General features: G+C 49.5%; 1 protein-coding gene across 1 annotated transcript in view; it reads left to right on the top strand.

The window, feature by feature from the left end:
* The first annotated feature begins 5948 nt into the window (after nucleotides 1–5948).
* LOC144607912 (proproteinase E-like) overlaps nucleotides 5949–18823 on the top strand; it is a 40939-nt gene continuing 28064 nt past the window's right edge. The window contains exons 1-4 of the mRNA XM_078425040.1: nucleotides 5949–6006; nucleotides 13252–13306; nucleotides 16990–17147; nucleotides 17823–18059. Of these exons, the coding sequence (XP_078281166.1) occupies nucleotides 5949–6006; nucleotides 13252–13306; nucleotides 16990–17147; nucleotides 17823–18059 (508 nt within the window). The remainder of the gene's footprint in view (nucleotides 6007–13251; nucleotides 13307–16989; nucleotides 17148–17822; nucleotides 18060–18823) is intronic.

The following is an 18823-nucleotide window of genomic DNA, read 5'->3' as shown; positions in this document are numbered from 1 at the left end:
TCCATTGCTATGGCGCTGTTCCCTGATGTCACCAATCACCTTGATTCTTACTGAAAACATAGGATATTGTGACATCATGCATTAGCATAAATTTCAACTGTAATCTGGCTGGTTGTTCCTTTCCCAAGTGACCATGAAGCCTGTGATGTGTAAAGCTTATGTCCTCCCGGCCGCATGCTAGTTACATCCCCGATCGCCTTCATCTGGAGTGGTTGCAGGCGGCAGGTAAGGCCTCAGCTCTGCCTGTTGTTACTCTGGTCGTGCATTTGGGACGGAGTTCCGTTTGGATGCTGTGGGCTTTAACAAACCTGCCAAGAGATCTCCACCAAAAGGAGTTGCCCTGGAAGCCTTAAACGTTGCACTGAGAAATTCCACCTCTGGGTCACTAGTCCGGGAGGCAGACAAGACCTGCAGGTGGTGTCATGTCGAGCATTGAGACCTTGCGCAGGGTATGATACAGGGTCTCAACACAAAAGATCGACCATCTCTCTGTCTCCACGGATGCTGCCTGACTGGCTGAGTTCCTCCAGCAGGCTTCATTTCTACTCTGGAAGAGTCACCTGAAACACTGGGCTGGCAATGGACAACATAAAGTCTTCACCAATCATATTCATCAATGCCCAGAACAAGTCCAGATAGTTTCCAGTGCATTCCTTTAACTCCCTGGAAACAGACAGGATTACATGAGGATGAAGCATACCCCAAAGGCAGCACATTGAGGAGTACTGCACTGCAACACATCCTTAAACCGTTTCCAAAAGGCATAGGGAGAACAGCAAGGCTCATCTCACCAAAAAACAGATAATTTCATCCTGCATCCCATTTGTTTTGTACCTGTTGAATCTTGCTGTGCGCAGATTGCCGTTTGTAGTGCATAATAACAGTCACTACCCATCTTTCATAGAGTCATAGATTCATGCAGCTTGGAAACGGGCCCTTTGGCCCAACTCATCCATGCTAACCAAGATGTCCCATCTAAGTTAGTCCCATTCACCCACTTTTGGCCAATGTTCCTCTAAACATTTCCTATCCGTGCACCTGTCCAAATACCTTTTAAATGGTGTTGTTGTACCTGCCTCAACTGCATCCTCTGGCAGCTCGTTTCATACTGTGTGAAAAAGTTGCCCCTCAGATTCCTAATAAATCTTTTCCCTCTCACCTTAAACCTATGCCCTGTAATTTTTCATATACCTACCCTGAAAACAAAAGGCTCTGTGCATTTACCTTAATTATTCCCCTCATGATTTTATACACCTCTACGAGATCATCAGTCTCTTGTGCTCCAAGGAATAAAATCCGAGTCTGCCCAACCCCTCTAAAGCTCGGGCCCTCGAGTCCGGGCAACATCCTCGTAAATCCTCTTTTCATTCTTTCCAGCTTAATGGCAACTTTCGTACAGCAGGGTGGCTAAAAATGAACACGATACTCCAAGTGTAGCCTCACTAGCATCATGTACAACTGTAACAGAATGCCTCAACTTCAATACTAATTTCTCTGACTGATGAAGGCCAGTGTGGCAAAAGTCCCCTACCTATCGGCAATGTCACTTTTAGGGAACTATGTACTTGTACTTGTCAATCCCTCTGCTGTATAATAATCCCCCGGAGTTCACTATTCGCTGGTTTGAATTCCCAAAATGCAACACCTCACACTTATCTGAAATTCCATTAAACATTTCTCAGCCTTTTTGCTCAGCTGATATAGATCTCTTCTCTAATTCTTGATAGCCAGCTTCACTGTCTATGATACCACCTATTGTAGTGTCATCGGCAAACCTATGCCTTGTACATTCTCAGCAATGTCGCTGACATTCGTGACAAGCAGCAATGGGCCCAGCGTCGATCCCTGAAGTACGCCACTAGTCACAGGTCTCCAGTCTCAATGAACAACCTTCCAATATCACCTCCCGCTTCCAACCATGAAGCCAATTTTGTAGCCCATTAACTAGCTGTCCCTGGATCCCATGAAATCTAACCTTCCAGAGCAGCCGATGAAGCTGAACATTATCACTGGCCTTGCTAGTCCAAATAGTACATCTATGACCTTGCCACATTAATCTTCTTGGTTAATTCAAAAACTCAACCAAATTCATGAGACACGATCTCCCGCACATAAAACCCACGATGACTATCCCTAATCAATACCAGTCTTTCCAAATGCCTGGATACCTTATCCCACAGAATACTCTCCAGGAACTTTCCTACCGCTGGTTAGACTTATTGGTCTATAGTTTCCAGGTTTTGCTTTGCAGCCATCCTTAAAATAAGGTGCAACATTAGTCACCCACTAGTCTTTCGGCACCTCACCCAAATCTGACGATGGGTCATATGTCAGTCATGACCCCTGCAATTTCTTCTCTAGCTTCCCACAGTGGCTTCAGATAGATCTGATCACGCCCCAGAGATTTAGCTAACTTCATAAATCTTAGGACATCCAGCATCTCCTTGACTGTCTTCAAAACACTGCCATTAACTTTTCCAAGTTCCCCAGTCTTCATGTCTTTCCCCACTGTATAAACAGAGGAGAATTACACATTTTGGACTTTGACCATCTTCTGAGCCTCCCCACATAGCTGACCAATTTAGTTTTTGAGGAGGCCTATTCCCTTTCTAGTTACTCCTTTCCCTTAATCTATAAAATCTCTTTGGATTCTCCTTAATCTTATCTGCCACATCTATCTCGTGCCCCCTTTTTTCCCTCCGGATTTCCTTCTAATGCATGTTCCTCAAATCCCTTGGGTTCCACTGGGGATACAATTGATCCCAGTTTCCTATATCATAACATAACATAACATAACATAACAACACTTTATTGTCACTCGGCACAACACCGAGCGAAATTTCAGCAGTCACACAAAATACAGCAAAAAGAAAAGAACACAGGACACCCGACCCCAACACAAACATCCATCACAGTGACTCCAAACACCCCCTCACTGTGATGGAGGCAACAAAACTTCCCCTCTCTTCCCCCCGCACCCACGGACAGGCAGCTCGACACCTACCGAGGCAAACGACACGCACAGCCCCCGCAAGGGGATGGAAGGCCCCCCGGCCGAGCCGCCCCGGGCACCGAAACGTCCCGCGGCCGCACCGGGCGATGTTAAGTCCAACGGCCGAGCCGCACCGGGCACTGAAACGTCCCGCGGCCACACCGGGCGATGTTAAGTCCAGCGGCCAAGCTGCACCGGGCATTGAAACGTCCCGCGGCCGAGCCGCACCGGGCACTGAAACGTCCCGCGGCCACACCGGGCACTGAAACGTCCCGCGGCCACACCGGGCGATGTTAAGTCCAGCGGCCAAGCCGCACCGGGCACTGAAACGTCCCGCGGCCACACCGGGCGATGTTAAGTCCAGCGGCCAAGCTGCACCGGGCATTGAAACGTCCCGCGGCCGAGCCGCACCGGGCACTGAAACGTCCCGCGGCCACACCGGGCACTGAAACGTCCCGCGGCCACACCGGGCGATGTTAAGTCCAGCGGCCAAGCCGCACCGGGCACTGAAACGTCCCGCGGCCGAGCCGCACCGGGCACTGAAACGTCCCGCGGCCACACCGGGCACTGAAACGTCCCGCGGCCACACCGGGCGATGTTAAGTCCAGCGGCCAAGCCGCACCGGGCACTGAAACGTCCCGCGGCCGAGCCGCACCGGGCACTGAAACGTCCCGCGGCCGCACCGGGCGATGTTAAGTCCAGCGGCCGAGCCGCACCGGGCACTGAAACGTCCCGCGGCCGAGCTGCGCCGGCAATGTTAAGGCCCGCAGCCGAGCCGCACCGGGCACTGAAACGTCCCGCAGCCGAGCTGCGCCGGCAATGTTAAGGCCCGCAGCCGAGCCGCACCGGGCACTGAAACGTCCCGCAGCCGAGCTGCGCCGGCAATGTTAAGGCCCGCAGCCGAGCCGCACCGGGCACTGAAACGTCCCGCAGCCGAGCTGCGCCGGCAATGTTAAGGCCCGCAGCCGAGCCGCGCCCCGGGGAAGAGACCTAATAAAATAAAGGTTTCCCCCCGCCCCACCCCCCCACCCCACCCCACACCCCCACCACACACCCCCACCACACATACACAGCCAAAAACAGAAACAAAAACCATCCCAACACCGACACAAACAAAACAAAAAAAAAATGATCAGCCATGATCACATTGACCCTTGCCTCCTATTTTGTCTTGAGCAGAGCCTCATTTTTTCTCGTCACCTGCTACCTCTTACTCCTACCTGCTTTGCCCTTCACTCCTAATAGGAACATGCATACTTTGAACTCTCACTATCACACTTTTAAATGCATCCCACTTTCCAGATACCCCTTTGCCTGCAAAACCCTACTCCAAGTTCCTGTCTAATAACATAATGGTGGCTTTGTTCAAATGTATAACTTTAACAGCCCAGCCCTTAGCCATAAGGTCTTTAAAGCTAATAGAACTGAGGTTGCTGGTCCCAAAGTGCTCACCCTTGGGCACTTCAGTCTCTTGACTCTTGACTCTTGACTTGCCCCGCTGAATTCCCTAAGAGTAGGTCAAGTTTTGCCCATTCCCTTGCAGGGGCATACTGAACGCACTTGATAAATTCCACCCCATCTAAGCCCTTGGCATTATGGCAGGCCCAGTCTATATTGGGAAAGTTTAAATCCCCTACTTTGACTACCTTAGCAGTCTTGCAGCTGCCTGCAGGCTCTCAGCATATATTTTCCTCTCCACCCCTTGAATTCCATCGCATTTAAGCCCTGAGCACTATTTTGGTGAGTCTTGCAACTCTCTGCCATCTCCCTGCATATTTGTTCCCATTAACTATTTGAGAGCCTACAGTATAATCCTAACAAATTGATCATCCCCTGTTATTTCTCAGCTCGAGCCACATAGCCTCATCGTGTATTGTCTTTCCGCTGACTGGATAACACACAACAAAAGAATTCTCTGCCTCAGAAGGCAGTGGAGGCCAGTTCTCTGAATGCATTCAAGAGAGAGCTAGATAGAGCTCTTATGGATAGCGGAGCCAGGGGGTATGGGGAGAAGGCAGGAACAGGGTATTGATTGAGAATGATCAGCCATGATCACATTGAATGGTGGTGCTGGCTCGAAGGGCCGAATGGCGTACTCCTGCACCCATTGTCTATCGTCTAAAAGCTTTTCACTGTACCTCGGCTGTATCACCTTGGATTACTACCACATGGTTCTCTTAATCAACAAATCAACTCTGCATCCTCTTTTAACCCCACCTCTATCTCACCTGTAACACCTGTACCCTGGAACATTAAGCTACCAGTCTTGTTCCTCCCTTAACTGTTTCTGTAATGGCTGCAATGTCCCAGTTGTACATGCCTATCCATGCCATAAGTTCATCCGCCTTATCTGTCAGGCCTCTGGCATTGAAATAAATGCAATTTAATCCAACCATCTATCCTTGCTCCCTGCCATGCTTCTGCCCATCCTGTCCATTGAACTTGCTTCATTGACTTTAGTACCAACTCCCAGTCTCCCACCTGCCTCACTACCACATTGGATCCCATTTCCCTACAATCTAGTTTAAACCCTCCCGAATAGTGCTCGCAAACCTACCTGCCATCTTTCACTCTCCTAAAATGCTCGATGTTTTCCTGATGTTGAGAGGCGCATCGTAAAACAATCTCAAAGTTGTATTCACCCATGCCACTATGATATTGTCCAGGCTTTTCCGATTCTAACAGCGACCGAGACAGTGGGAAGTGCCTGTGTAGATCAGAGTGCAGGTCGCAGTCATTTCTCAATTGTCACAGAGCTGCAGTTCAATCTCTTCCATCTGTTCTTATGAGTAGAAGGAGGTAGAACAGCCCATCGACTGTGTGCTGACTCACAGATGAATCCCATTCCCCTTTTTAATTTTCCTTGTAACCCATTCTCCCCATCTTCCCATAAACTCTTGCAGATAATACGACTCATCCACACACTGGTCGATTAACCCAGGTGCATGTCTTGGGGATGTGTGAGGAAACCGACGGAAACCCACTCAGAGGTTCAAGGGAACTCTCCTGGGGATGTAAGGGTACTCTCCGAGTCATTTCCTCTTACATCTTGTGATGCTTTATTAGATTGGAGGTACTGAATGAATGCATGTGATGTCCTAGTCGTCACTTCTGAAGTTATGATGAGAGTCAAACCGTGTTAGTCACAGAATAACAGCAGAATTAATAAATATTCAATGTAACAATGCAACCATTGTGTCGGTTATGGTATTGGTGCCAAACCATTACATTGAAGTCATGAGATACAACTAAAAATCACTTTGTGGCATGGCAGAGTTATCGTAGATGTTGCTAAACTCACTGAATTCCTCCAGCAGTTTGTTTATAATCACAAGATTATCATGCTTCCTGTCCTTGTGCATTCGAAAATGAAACAGTGCCAACAGATTGTCACTAATCTATACATACGTCTTTGTATATTTTTATTTATCGTAGTGGATGCTCAGGTTGGAGCTACCTTGTACAAGCGATCTTATTGAACTGGGGTCATTGCGGGTCTAATGGTGGCAATCTTCGGAGGCAGTGCTTGCAACTCCCACTGTGTGGTCACATTTGCAATGTCAAAGCTTACCGCGTGGGTGTCATGCAGGTGAGGCATTGTCCCTTGAACAATAGATCCAATTGAGATTCCCTCTGTCCCCTGTCGTGGGAGTAACAGACTTCACACTGGTGTCTCAAGGCCTCTCTGGTGTCCAGGGCAATTTCTCCTCCAACATCTCCAGAAATCTTACCTGGTCGTTACACACTACTTGCCTTCACAAGTTGACTGTTGCAATACCTACCTCGTTGAATAGCAGCTTGGAACATTGTAAGGTTTAAATTTTAGAAGATGTAAAATTGTGGTCTTCTCATTCACATTATTTGACTTTATTCTCCCATAACTTTGACCAGGATGCCGTGCTTTATAATCTCTCCTGCTGAATATTTGTTATTGACAATCTGCTTCTGCTGCTTATTTTGAGCTGCAAATTTCCAATCTTCTCCTTCAGTTAATAAGCCTCCAAAACCCTGCAAAGCTTTTCCTCAAGGTACTGCTCTGTGTGGTCCTTGCGGGGTTGAATCGCCAACTCTTGTGGTCCACAGGGTCTCTTTCTGCAAGTTGTTTACGCTTTGTCTGTGCCTGTGTCTGTGCCTGTGTCTGTGTCTGTGCCTGTGCCTGTGTCTGTGCCTGTGCCTGTGCCTGTGTGTGTGTGTGTGTGTGTGTGCCTGTGCCTGTGTGTGCCTGTGTGTGCCTGTGCCTGTGTGTCTGTGCCTGTGCCTGAGTGTGTGTGTTTGCCTGTGTCTGTGTCCGTGCCTGTGTCTGTGTGTGTCTGTGCCTGTGTCTGTGCCTGTGTCTGTGTCTGTGTCTGTGCCTGTGTCTGTGTCTGTGCCTGTGCCCGTGTCTGTGCCTGTGTCTGTGTCTGTGTCTGTGTCTGTGCCTGTGCCCGTGTCTGTGTCTGTGTCTGTGTCTGTGCCTGTGCCCGTGTCTGTGTCTGTGCCTGTGCCCGTGTCTGTGCCTGTGTCTGTGTCTGCGTGTTTGCCTGTGTCTGTGTCTGTGTCTGTGTCTGTGTCTGTGTCTGTGTCTGTGTCTGTGTCTGTGTCTGTGTCTGTGTCTGTGTCTGTGTCTGTGTCTGTGTCTGTGTCTGTGTCTGTGTCTGTGTCTGTGTCTGTGTGCCTGTGTCTGTGTCTGTGTCTGTGTCTGTGTCTGTGTCTGTGTCTGTGTCTGCGTGTTTGCCTGTGTCTGTGTCTGTGTCTGTGTCTGTGTCTGTGTGCCTGTGTCTGTGTCTGTGTCTGTGTCTGTGTGCCTGTGTCTGTGTCTGTGTCTGTGTCTGTGTGCCTGTGTCTGTGTCTGTGTCTGTGTCTGTGTGCCTGTGTCTGTGTCTGTGTCTGTGTCTGTGTCTGTGTGCCTGTGTCTGTGTCTGTGTCTGCGTGTTTGCCTGTGTCTGTGTCTGTGTCTGTGTCTGTGTCTGTGTGCCTGTGTCTGTGTCTGTGTCTGTGTCTGTGTGCCTGTGCCTGTGTCTGTGTGCCTGTGTCTGTGTGCCTGTGCCCGTGCCTGTGCCTGTGTCTGTGTCTGTGTCTGCGTGTTTGCCTGTGTCTGTGTCTGTGTCTGTGTCTGTGCCTGTGCCTGTGTCTGTGTCTGTGCCTGTGTCTGTGTCTGTGTGCCTGTGTCTGTGTCTGTGTCTGCGTGTTTGCCTGTGTCTGTGCCTGTGTCTGTGTCTGTGCCTGTGCCTGTGCCTGTGCCTGTGCCTGTGCCTGTGCCTGTGCCTGTGTCTGTGTCTGTACCTGTGTCTGTGTCTGTGTGCCTGTGCCTGTGCCTGTGTCTGTGTCTGTGTGCCTGTGTCTGTGTCTGTGTCTGTGTCTGTGTCTGTGTCTGTGTCTGTGTCTGTGTCTGTGTGCCTGTGCCTGTGCCTGTGCCTGTGTCTGTGTCTGTGTCTGTGTCTGTGTGCCTGTGCCTGTGTCTGTGCCTGTGCCTGTGTCTGTGTCTGTGCCTGTGTCTGTGCCTGTGCCTGTGTCTGTGTCTGTGCCTGTGCCTGTGTCTGTGCCTGTGTCTGTGTCTGTGCCTGTGCCTGTGTCTGTGTCTGTGCCTGTGTCTGTGTCTGTGTCTGTGTCTGTGCCTGTGTCTGTGCCTGTGTCTGTGTCTGTGTCTGTGTGCCTGTGCCTGTGTCTGTGCCTGTGCCTGTGCCTGTGCCTGTGCCTGTGTCTGTGCCTGTGCCTGTGTCTGTGTCTGTGTCTGTGCCTGTGTCTGTGTCTGTGTCTGTGCCTGTGTCTGTGCCTGTGTCTGTGTCTGTGTCTGTGTGCCTGTGCCTGTGTCTGTGCCTGTGCCTGTGTCTGTGTCTGTGCCTGTGTCTGTGTCTGTGCCTGTGTCTGTGTCTGTGCCTGTGCCTGTGTCTGTGTCTGTGCCTGTGTCTGTGTCTGTGTCTGTGTCTGTGCCTGTGTCTGTGCCTGTGCCTGTGTCTGTGTCTGTGTCTGTGTCTGTGTGCCTGTGTCTGTGTCTGTGCCTGTGCCTGTGCCTGTGTCTGTGCCTGTGCCTGTGTCTGTGTCTGTGCCTGTGTCTGTGTCTGTGTCTGTGTCTGTGCCTGTGTCTGTGCCTGTGCCTGTGTCTGTGTCTGTGTCTGTGTCTGTGTCTGTGTCTGTGTGCCTGTGTCTGTGTCTGTGTCTGTGTCTGTGTCTGTGTCTGTGTCTGTGTGCCTGTGCCTGTGCCTGTGCCTGTGCCTGTGTCTGTGTCTGTGCCTGTGTCTGTGTCTGTGTGCCTGTGTCTGTGTCTGTGTGCCTGTGCCTGTGTCTGTGTCTGTGTCTGTGTGTCTGTGTGTCTGTGTGCCTGTGCCTGTGTCTGTGTCTGTGTCTGTGTGCCTGTGTCTGTGTGCCTGTGCCTGTGTCTGTGTCTGTGTGCCTGTGTCTGTGTCTGTGTGCCTGTGCCTGTGTCTGTGTCTGTGTCTGTGTCTGTGTCTGTGTCTGTGTCTGTGCCTGTGTGCCTGTGCCTGTGTCTGTGTGCCTGTGCCTGTGTCTGTGTGCCTGTGCCTGTGCCCGTGCCTGTGTCTGTGTGTCTGTGTCTGTGTGCCTGTGCCTGTGTCTGTGTCTGTGTCTGTGTCTGTGCCTGTGCCTGTGTCTGTGTGCCCGTGCCTGTGCCCGTGCCTGTGTCTGTGTGCCTGTGCCTGTGTCTGTGTGCCTGTGCCTGTGTCTGTGTGCCCGTGCCTGTGCCTGTGCCTGTGCCCGTGCCTGTGCCTGTGTCTGTGTCTGTGTCTGTGCCTGTGTCTGTGTCTGTGTGCCTGTGTGCCTGTGTGCCTGTGCCTGTGCCCGTGCCTGTGCCTGTGTCTGTGTGCCTGTGTGCCTGTGCCTGTGCCCGTGCCTGTGCCTGTGTCTGTGTGCCTGTGTGCCTGTGCCTGTGTCTGTGTGCCTGTGCCTGTGTCTGTGTGCCTGTGCCTGTGCCCGTGCCTGTGCCTGTGCCTGTGCCTGTGCCTGTGCCTGTGCCTGTGTCTGTGTGCCTGTGCCCGTGCCTGTGCCTGTGTCTGTGCCTGTACCTGTGCCTGTGTGCCTGTGCCTGTGTGCCTGTGCCTGTGCCTGTGTGCCTGTGTGCCTGTGCCTGTGCCTGTGTGCCTGTGCCTGTGTGCCTGTGCCTGTGCCTGTGTCTGTGTGCCTGTGCCCGTGCCTGTGCCTGTGTGCCTGTGCCTGTGCCTGTGTCTGTGTGCCTGTGCCTGTGCCTGTGTCTGTGTGCCTGTGCCTGTGTCTGTGTGCCTGTGCCTGTGCCTGTGTGCCTGTGCCTGTGTCTGTGTGCCTGTGCCCGTGCCTGTGCCTGTGTGCCTGTGTCTGTGTGCCTGTGCCTGTGTCTGTGTCTGTGTCTGTGCCAGTGTCTGTGTCTGTGTCTGTGCCAGTGTCTGTGTCTGTGTCTGTGCCAGTGTCTGTGCCTGTGCCTGTGTGCCTGTGTGTGCCTGTGTCTGTGTGTGCCTGTGTGTGTGTCTGTGTGCCTGTGTCTGTGTGCCTGTGTGTGCCTGTGCCTATGTCTGTGTGCCTGTGCCTGTGCCTGTGTGTGTCTGTGCCTGTCCCTGTCTGTGCCTGTGCCTGTGTGTGTCTGTGCCTGTGTGTGTCTGTGTGTGACTCTGCCTGTGTGTGTCTGTGCCTTTGCTTGTGCCTGAGTCTGTGCCTGTGTGTGTCTGTGCCTGTGCCTGTGTGTGTGTCTGTGTCTGTGTCTGTGTCTGTGTCTGTGTCTGTGTCTGTGTCTGTGTCTGTGTCTGTGTCTGTGTCTGTGTCTGTGTCTGTGTCTGTGCCTGTGTGTGCCTGTGTGTGCCTGTGTGTATCTGTGTGTGTGCCTGTGTCTGTGCCTGTGTGTGTGTGTCTGTGTCTGTGTCTGTGTCTGTGTCTGTGTCTGTGTCTGTGTCTGTGTCTGTGTCTGTGTCTGTGTCTGTGTCTGTGTCTGTGTCTGTGTCTGTGTCTGTGTCTGTGTCTGTGTCTGTGTCTGTGCCTGTGTGTGCCTGTGTGTGCCTGTGTGTATCTGTGTGTGTGCCCATGTGTGCCTGTGTCTGTGTGTGCCTGTGTGTGTGCCTGTGCCTGTGTGTCTGTGCCTGTGTGTGTGTGTGTCTGTGTGTGTCTGTGTGTGTCTGTGTGTATCTGTGTGTGTGCCTGTGTCTGCCTGTGCCTGTGTGTGCCTGTGTCTCTGTGTGTGCCTGTGTGTGCCTGTGCTTATGTGTGTGTGTCCGTGTGTGCCTGTGTCCGTGTGTGCCTGTGTCTGTGTGTGCCTGTGTCTCTGTGTGTGCCTGTGTGTGCCTGTGCTTATGTGTGTGTGTCTGTGTGTGTGCCTGTGCCTGTGTGTGCCTGTGCCTGTGCCCGTGCGTTGAAACCTAGAAGAAGGAATAAGGCCGAGCCCGTGGGCCATTACACCTGTTCTCCTCGCCCGAGCTGGAATCACGCTAAGGCCTCCTTGGCCTTACGCTGTTGATGGCTGGTATATGAAGCACTGGCCAAGTTAATTGAATGGGGTCACTGCCCTTAATTGCAAAAGTATGGCCATTTACAGTCATTTCACTTTATTTTACAGGGACAGGTTTTTAATTAATATCTTGCGCTGAGAAGTGTTAAGTAATAATGTCCTTTTGAACTGTATTAATTGCCTTTGATGACCAGAGATATTTAATGTGTTCAGAGGCAGTTCAAGGATGGTTAAATGGATGGATGAGGGGGGGGTTGAGGCCACATTGGCCCACTCTGCTTTTTCCGTGGCAGTGAGGACCTCCAGGATTATTAGCCCTGCAGGGCCACTGGAAGTTAGTGGAGATATTGCAACAGTGCAAGTGCTGGGCTACGTTGAGGTGATCTGGGCCAACCTCTTGCCTGGGTCAGACCTGGCCCTGCTAACCCTGGAATGGGAGGGTTCCTCAAAGTTTTAACTTCTGATCCAGTCAGAATCCACCCGAAACAAAGATAAAATTGTGGAAGAACTCAGCCAGCCAAGCAGCGTCGGTGGCAACACGAGAATGTTAACGTGTTGCGTCTGACTGCATCCGATTTGAAGCGACAACCTTCTGTCCATTAACCACGTTCTAGTTACGAAGGCAGATCATAATTCTCCCTCAGGATCCTAGCTCCTAATTAGCCACAACATTCCTTTAGCAACGACCCATTTCCTTTCACTTTGCTGATCTGTTTTCACAAGTTCTCCTTACACCTGCCATTCTCCCATTTCTCCCCCTGCACCCTCTGCATTGTATCTGAGCTTCCCACTGTGTGAAATTCTCCATCTGGGATTAGTTTAGGGATACAATATGGAAACAGGCCCTTTGGCCCATCGAGTCCGTGCCAACCAACGATCAACCGTACACTAGTTCTACCCTACGTACTCGGGACAATTTACAGAAGCCAATTAACCTACAAACCTGCATGTCTTTAGAATGTGGGAGTAAACAATCTGCCTGATTCAGACCCAGAGAAGTCCTCCCAGTGTGGAAGCCAGGGACCATGTGTGCATTTTAAGCACAGATGCTCCTCGACTTACAATGGGGTTACATTCCGATCAACCCATCGTAAATCGACAATATCATAAGTCGAAAATGCATTTAATACACCTAACCTACCGAACATCATAGCCACCTAACCTACCGAACATCATAGCCTAGCCTAGCCTAACTTAAACGTGCTCAGAACACTTACATCGTGGAAGTACACTATAGAGTATCGGTTGTTTACGCTCGTGATCGTGTGGCTGACTGACTTTCTACTGAATGGGTATCTTGTATTCACTAGAGTTTAGAAAGATGAGAGGGGATCTTATAGAAACATACAAAATTATAAAAGGACTGGACAAGCTAGATGCAGGAAAAATGTTCTCAATGTTGGGCGAGTCCAGAACCAGGGGCCACAGTCTTAGAATAAAGGGGAGGCCATTTAAAACTGAGGTGAGAAGGGACGTTTTCACCCAGAGAGTTGTGAATTTGTGGAACAGAGGGCAGTGGAGGCCAAATCACTGGATGGATTTAAGAGAGAGTTAGATAGAGCTCTAGAGGCTAGTGGAATCAAGGGATATGGGGAGAAGACAGGCACGGGTTATTGATTGTGGACGATCAGCCATGATCACAATGAATGGCGGTGCTGGCTCGAAGGGCCGAATGGCCTCCTCCTGCACCTATTTTCTATGTTTCTATGTATCGCTTTTGAACCATCATAAGTCGAAGCATCGTATGTCGGGGGGGCATCTGTACCCACAGTGTGCCTGTAATATTGCTGTCTGCTAAGAATCTGCGATGAGTGCAATTAACCATAATCACACTGTACCATCCTTGTGTTTTCCACAGTTTTCCTGAAGGAGGATGAGGGAAATTCTTCTCACGCTTCTGCTAGCTGTCAGCAGTAAGTCTCCATTCACTTTCTGCCATTAGTGTCTGAGGTACATTAAAACGCTATCCTTGTTTAAAATCCAACATGTCCTTTCATATTAATTGTCCTGCCTTCTGACGTAGGGAAAGTTTTAATTCCTAGACAGAGAAAGATTCCTTGAAGAAGTATATTTGGATCACATTATAGACAATACTTAAAGTTTGCTTTGTGCCGTGAATTTTATCATCTTTTACTTGGGAGCAACTGATTAAAAAATTCTTGACCTGTTTGCAGATATTGAGATAGACTCTTTGCTGAGAATGATACAGCAATGGAGGTTATTGGACCCATTGTACCTGCACTGGCCCATTACATTGTTCTTGATGTGGGCTTCTATATATCGGCGAGACCAAGCACAGACTGGGTGATCGTTTCGCTGAACACTTACGCTCACTCCACCTCGGCCAGCGTGGTCTCCCGGTTAACGAACATCATAATTCCTCATCCTACTCCAATACTGACCTTTCTGTCCTGGGCCTCCTCCACTGTCAGAGTGAGGCCATGCACAAATTAGAGGAACATCACCTTATATTTCGCTTGGGCAGCTTACAATCCAGCAGTATGAACATTGATTTCTCTAATTTCAAATAACCCCTGCATTCCCCCTCTCCCTCCCTCCCTCCCCACCTTAGTTCCACTGTTTACATCCCTATATCTCTGTGTTATCACGTCTTCCCCAGCCAATAATAGGCCATTGTGGGCTCCATCCTGTCTTGTTCGTCCTTTGCTGACCCTAATATGCTCTGGTCTTTTCCTACTTCCAGTTGCCCCCTCCCCACTATCAGTCTGACGAAGGGTTCCGACCTGAAAATTTGCCCATCCTTTCTCTCGGGAGATGCTGCCTGAGCCGCTGAGTTATTCCAGCACTTTTTGTCTATGTTCCATTAAAAGACATGTGCCACTGGTTTCCATCCTCCATCTCTCATCAAAACAAAGAGGTCTCTGTACAGAAGCCAGCCACCGGCCAACATGTGCTTGAGGTCACTGAGACACTGAGATTGCTGGCACTTGGTTACAGTGGTAGGACAGTGTGGGGATCTTGGAAAACATGCATAAAGTTTGTCTTGAGTGCTAGTGACTTTGGTCTTCTCAAAATACCAGTGAAACCTTCACATTACCTCCAGGTCTGTGGCTAATATCACCTGGGACTCCTGGTTTGTCCATTTACTGGAGGCAGCTAGTTTGTGGTGTCTTGGGTTCTTGCACTGCACTGTGGATTAGACAATAGACAATAGACAATAGACAATAGGTGCAGGAGTAGGCCATTCAGCCCTTCGAGCCAGCACCGCCATTCAATGCGATCATGGCTGATCACTCTCAATCAGTACCCCGTTCCTGCCTTCTCCCCATACCCCCTCACTCCACTATCCTTAAGAGCTCTATCCAGCTCTCTCTTGAAAGCATCCAACGAACTGGCCTCCACTGCCTTCTGAGGCAGAGAATTCCACACCTTCACCACTCTCTGACTGAAAAAGTTCTTCCTCATCTCCGTTCTAAATTACTGTGGAACTCACTCAGATCAGGGGCATAGAGGAACATAACTTCATTGTGGCCACTCTCAATTGTACCTGAAACATGATACATACCCTGTTGTCATGGTTCACTACATGATATTGATCTTTAATGCCTAAATAGTTTGATCGCGTATTCATGTTCGTAAGTGATGGGAGCAGAATTAGGCCATTCGGCCCATCGTCTACTCCACCATTCAATTTTTGCTGATCTATCTCTCCCTCTTAATCCCATTCTCCTGTCTTCTCCCCATAGCCCCCCCCCTCCCCCGACACCCGTACTAATCAAGAATCTATATATCTCTGCCTCAAAAATATATGTATTGTAAGCATGCTTGTTTCTAAGACTGTAGTCATAATTTTTTGAGTGCTCTTCTCTTACTTTGAATTAAAAGAGGCTGCATTGAGTTAAAAACACCACTTATAAATGATGGGTCTCTCTCAGACCTTTCTTTCCCGATATGAATCACTTTGTGCCACTCTTTACCCTGACAGGACGGTTGAGTAAGGTGTTCCGTCCTCTATTTGGCCCATCCCACTGGGGATGTTTCAACCTGTTACAATGGGTGGATATGGCTGAAGAGGGTATTGTCCATGTCATGGAAGGTTGAATGTTATGGAGGTCCCAGCCACCTCTCACCCAAGGCGGGATGACGAACAGGTTTTTAACGCAGATTGGATGCTTTCATTTCAACATTGAAAAAAAAAGTTTTCAATGCAAGTCAAATGGGTTTGCCAAGCCTTGGGAACGTTAGCTGGAGTGTTTCACCAATCCTTCCCAGGCTAATGCTTCCAGCTTCATGACTGCGAGAGGTCCCCACCCCACCAACTTCAACTCTTCCCTGTGCTGTCCAACTGCTACGCCAACTGGCTGGTTGAGGAACTGCAGAGCTTGCTTGAGAGATGTCGTGTGGGGTCAATACCCTACAGGGCCAGGACTCCTGGCTGAGCCTCTTGAAGTGGCTGCCTAAATGTCTCCCAAATGTCATCACCATTTTATCTAGACCCAGCACCTCCTCTACCTGTGCATTGCAGATATCAACCACTCCCTGTGTAAAAACCTTCCCCACAGATTTCCTTTAAGACTTCTGCCTCTCATCCTAAACCAATGCCTCTTGTTTTTGATACTGCCATGTAAAACATAGAAAAGTACAGCACAGGAACAGGCCTTTCTGCGCACAATGTCTGTGCCGAACATAATGGCAAATTAGACTCATTTTCAATATCTGCATGTGATCCATATCTATATAAAATTTAAAGGGAGAAAAAAGGAATTTGGGTTTAGCCAGTGTGAGAACTTGAGTCTAGACTACGTCAGAGGCCTCGGTCTAGACTGTGTCAGAGTCTGGGTCTGACACTGGGTCAAGAATGGTCTGAAGATAGAGAGGAAACTGGATGTCATCAAAGTTCATACACAGCTTGCACTGTAGGGCCAATGCTGACGTTTCAGTCAAATAATTTATTGTTTGCTGATGGTAGACAATCCAGGATACATAAGGAGCCAATTATGAGATGGTCTGTTTCATCATAATATCCTTATTTAAGCACAAGGAGAGACAGAAAGAGGTCATGTATATTTATCCATCACCAATCGGTGGGTGCAGGACACCAGAAGTAGAATCCCAAAGTGGTCAAAGAGGTCCACTTGTCCACTACAGCATGTGTATAGCTACTTTGCAGGGCTGTCCAAACTCCCCTCCACTCCACTGAGCTGAAATGTTTTCCCCGACAAATATCTGACCAGATTTTCTTTGAAAGTTACCGTTAAAGTTTCCACCATTATCTCAGACGAAACATTTCACAGCGCAGTAAATCAATGTGTAATATGCAATCTAATAATGATATTGCCTTTGGATCATAATCCCATGACCTCTTCTGCTTCCGGAACAATATCCTCTTGCACTTTTCATCAAACACCTTCAACGATTCGCAGAATCACGGCCACTGGTGAAGACTTTATAAACTCACCATCTAGGATCACCCGGAAAATTATAATTATCCAGCATGTTTTCACTGCACGATCAGCTTCAATAATCGTCAAGTGTCGTCACCCTGAATAATCCCCCAGGGTCGCCCTCTCAGGAGGGCAGCCTCAGTTTTTCCATCGTGTAACTGAAGCTCCCATCCATGGTATTGTGTAAGTAGCCCACCTCTGCAGCCTCACCAAGGTCGCAACACCTTGCTGACGTGTGCTGGTCACCATGGTCTCAACACCTTGCTGACGTGTGCTGGTCACCAAGGTCGCAACACCTTGCTGAAGTGTACTGGTCACCAAGGTCTCAACACCTTGCTGACGTGTGCTGGTCAGAGTTAGAGGCTGTTCTCTAGATTAGGTAACCAGTGGATCCCCTTCTCAACCTGAGCAGTGCAGGAGTGGAGTCCACGGCTATGCCCCGGGACATTCACTCACAGAATCTCTTTATTTCCCAGAAACACACGATCAAAAATCACCGTATCACAGAGCAAATCATGCTTATGACCACTGTGGGTTAAATTGGGACATTTAGTTTAGCTTGGAGATGCAGTGCTGAAACATCCCTTCCGGCCCACTGAGTCCTCGCCGACCAGTGATCCCCACACGCTAACACTATCCTACACGCACTAGGACCAATTTACAATGATACCAAGCCAATTCGCCTTCAAACCTGTACGTCTTTGGAGTGTGGGAGGAAACCGGAGATCCCGGACAAAACCACGCAGGTCATGGGGAGAATGCACAAACTCTGTACAGACAGCACCCGTAGTCAGGATTGAACCCAGGTCTCCAGCGCTGTAAGGCAGCAACTCTACTGTTGCTCCACCACCATGCTGCCCCACTATTTGTGAAGTTCAGATGGACATTTCCTTTTGTGCATCAGTTTGCAACCTCAGCATGTTTGCTGCAATCGGGTTACGGGAGTAATATTGTTCCCACTGCAGTACTCTTTCTGGAGCACTGTTGGAGAACTTAGACCAGAGTGTCCTGTTGTCCATCATAGTTATGGCCTTAAAACCCTCCTGGCACTGGCCCCGGGTACCAGCCCAGGGAATTAAAATGCAATGCAAAGCAAAGCACTGCAGTTGCTGGAAATCTGAAATAAAATCAGAAAAGGCTGGAGTTCTCAGCAAACCAGGCAGCAGATGTGGAAAGAGAAACAAGGGAGTGTTTCCAATCTGGGACCTTTCTAAACTCTTCCTCTCTCCACAGATGCTGCCTGTCCTGTTGAGTGTTTCCAGCATTTTCCCTTTTATTTTAGGTGAGTAAACTATTACCCTAGATCCGTGGGCATGACTATTCTGACCCTTCTTCATCTCCCGTGTCCACAATCTGTTGATGTTCCGCCTCTCTGATCCACACTCTGCCCCCTGACCTGCCTCTCTGATACACAGCAAAGTCCCCAATCTAATAATGCCGCTCACCAAATGCTATGATTCACATGCCAAGAACCACATGTCAAGAGCCTCAACTCCCACCAGCTTCCCACCACATGCTCTGGATGATTATACCGGGTGTTTATATTGAATCGTTATACTGGGGCTGCACATCTACTAGTTATTCTGGGTGATTATACTGGTGTTGATTCTGAATGATCAAACGAGTTGATGACACCTGCTGTTGAATCTACTGATTGTACAGGTGGACAATGCTGGCTGACGATTCTCGGTTCTTAATCAGGGTGAGGATTATTTAAAGTGATCACACTGGGGGATTGTTGGCGATGACCAGTACTGCAGAATCACAGGGCACACCCTCCACACTTCCAGTTGCAGCAGCTTTGTTCCACGGCTTACGGAACAGTACGGGCAGCGGTAGAGTAGTTGCCTTACACGCTTACAGTACCAGAGTTCAATCCCGACTGCGGATGCTGTCTGTACGGAGTTTGTACGTTCTTCCCGTGACCTGCGTGGGTTTTCTCTGAGATTGTCGGTTTCCTCCCATGCTCCAAAGACGTACAGGTTTACAGGTTAATTGGCTTGGTATAATTGTAAACTGTCACTA

Source organism: Rhinoraja longicauda, chromosome 30 (genome assembly GCF_053455715.1).
Source record: "Rhinoraja longicauda isolate Sanriku21f chromosome 30, sRhiLon1.1, whole genome shotgun sequence".
Taxonomy (NCBI): domain Eukaryota; kingdom Metazoa; phylum Chordata; class Chondrichthyes; order Rajiformes; family Arhynchobatidae; genus Rhinoraja; species Rhinoraja longicauda.
This window is presented reverse-complemented; position numbering and strand designations above follow the sequence as displayed.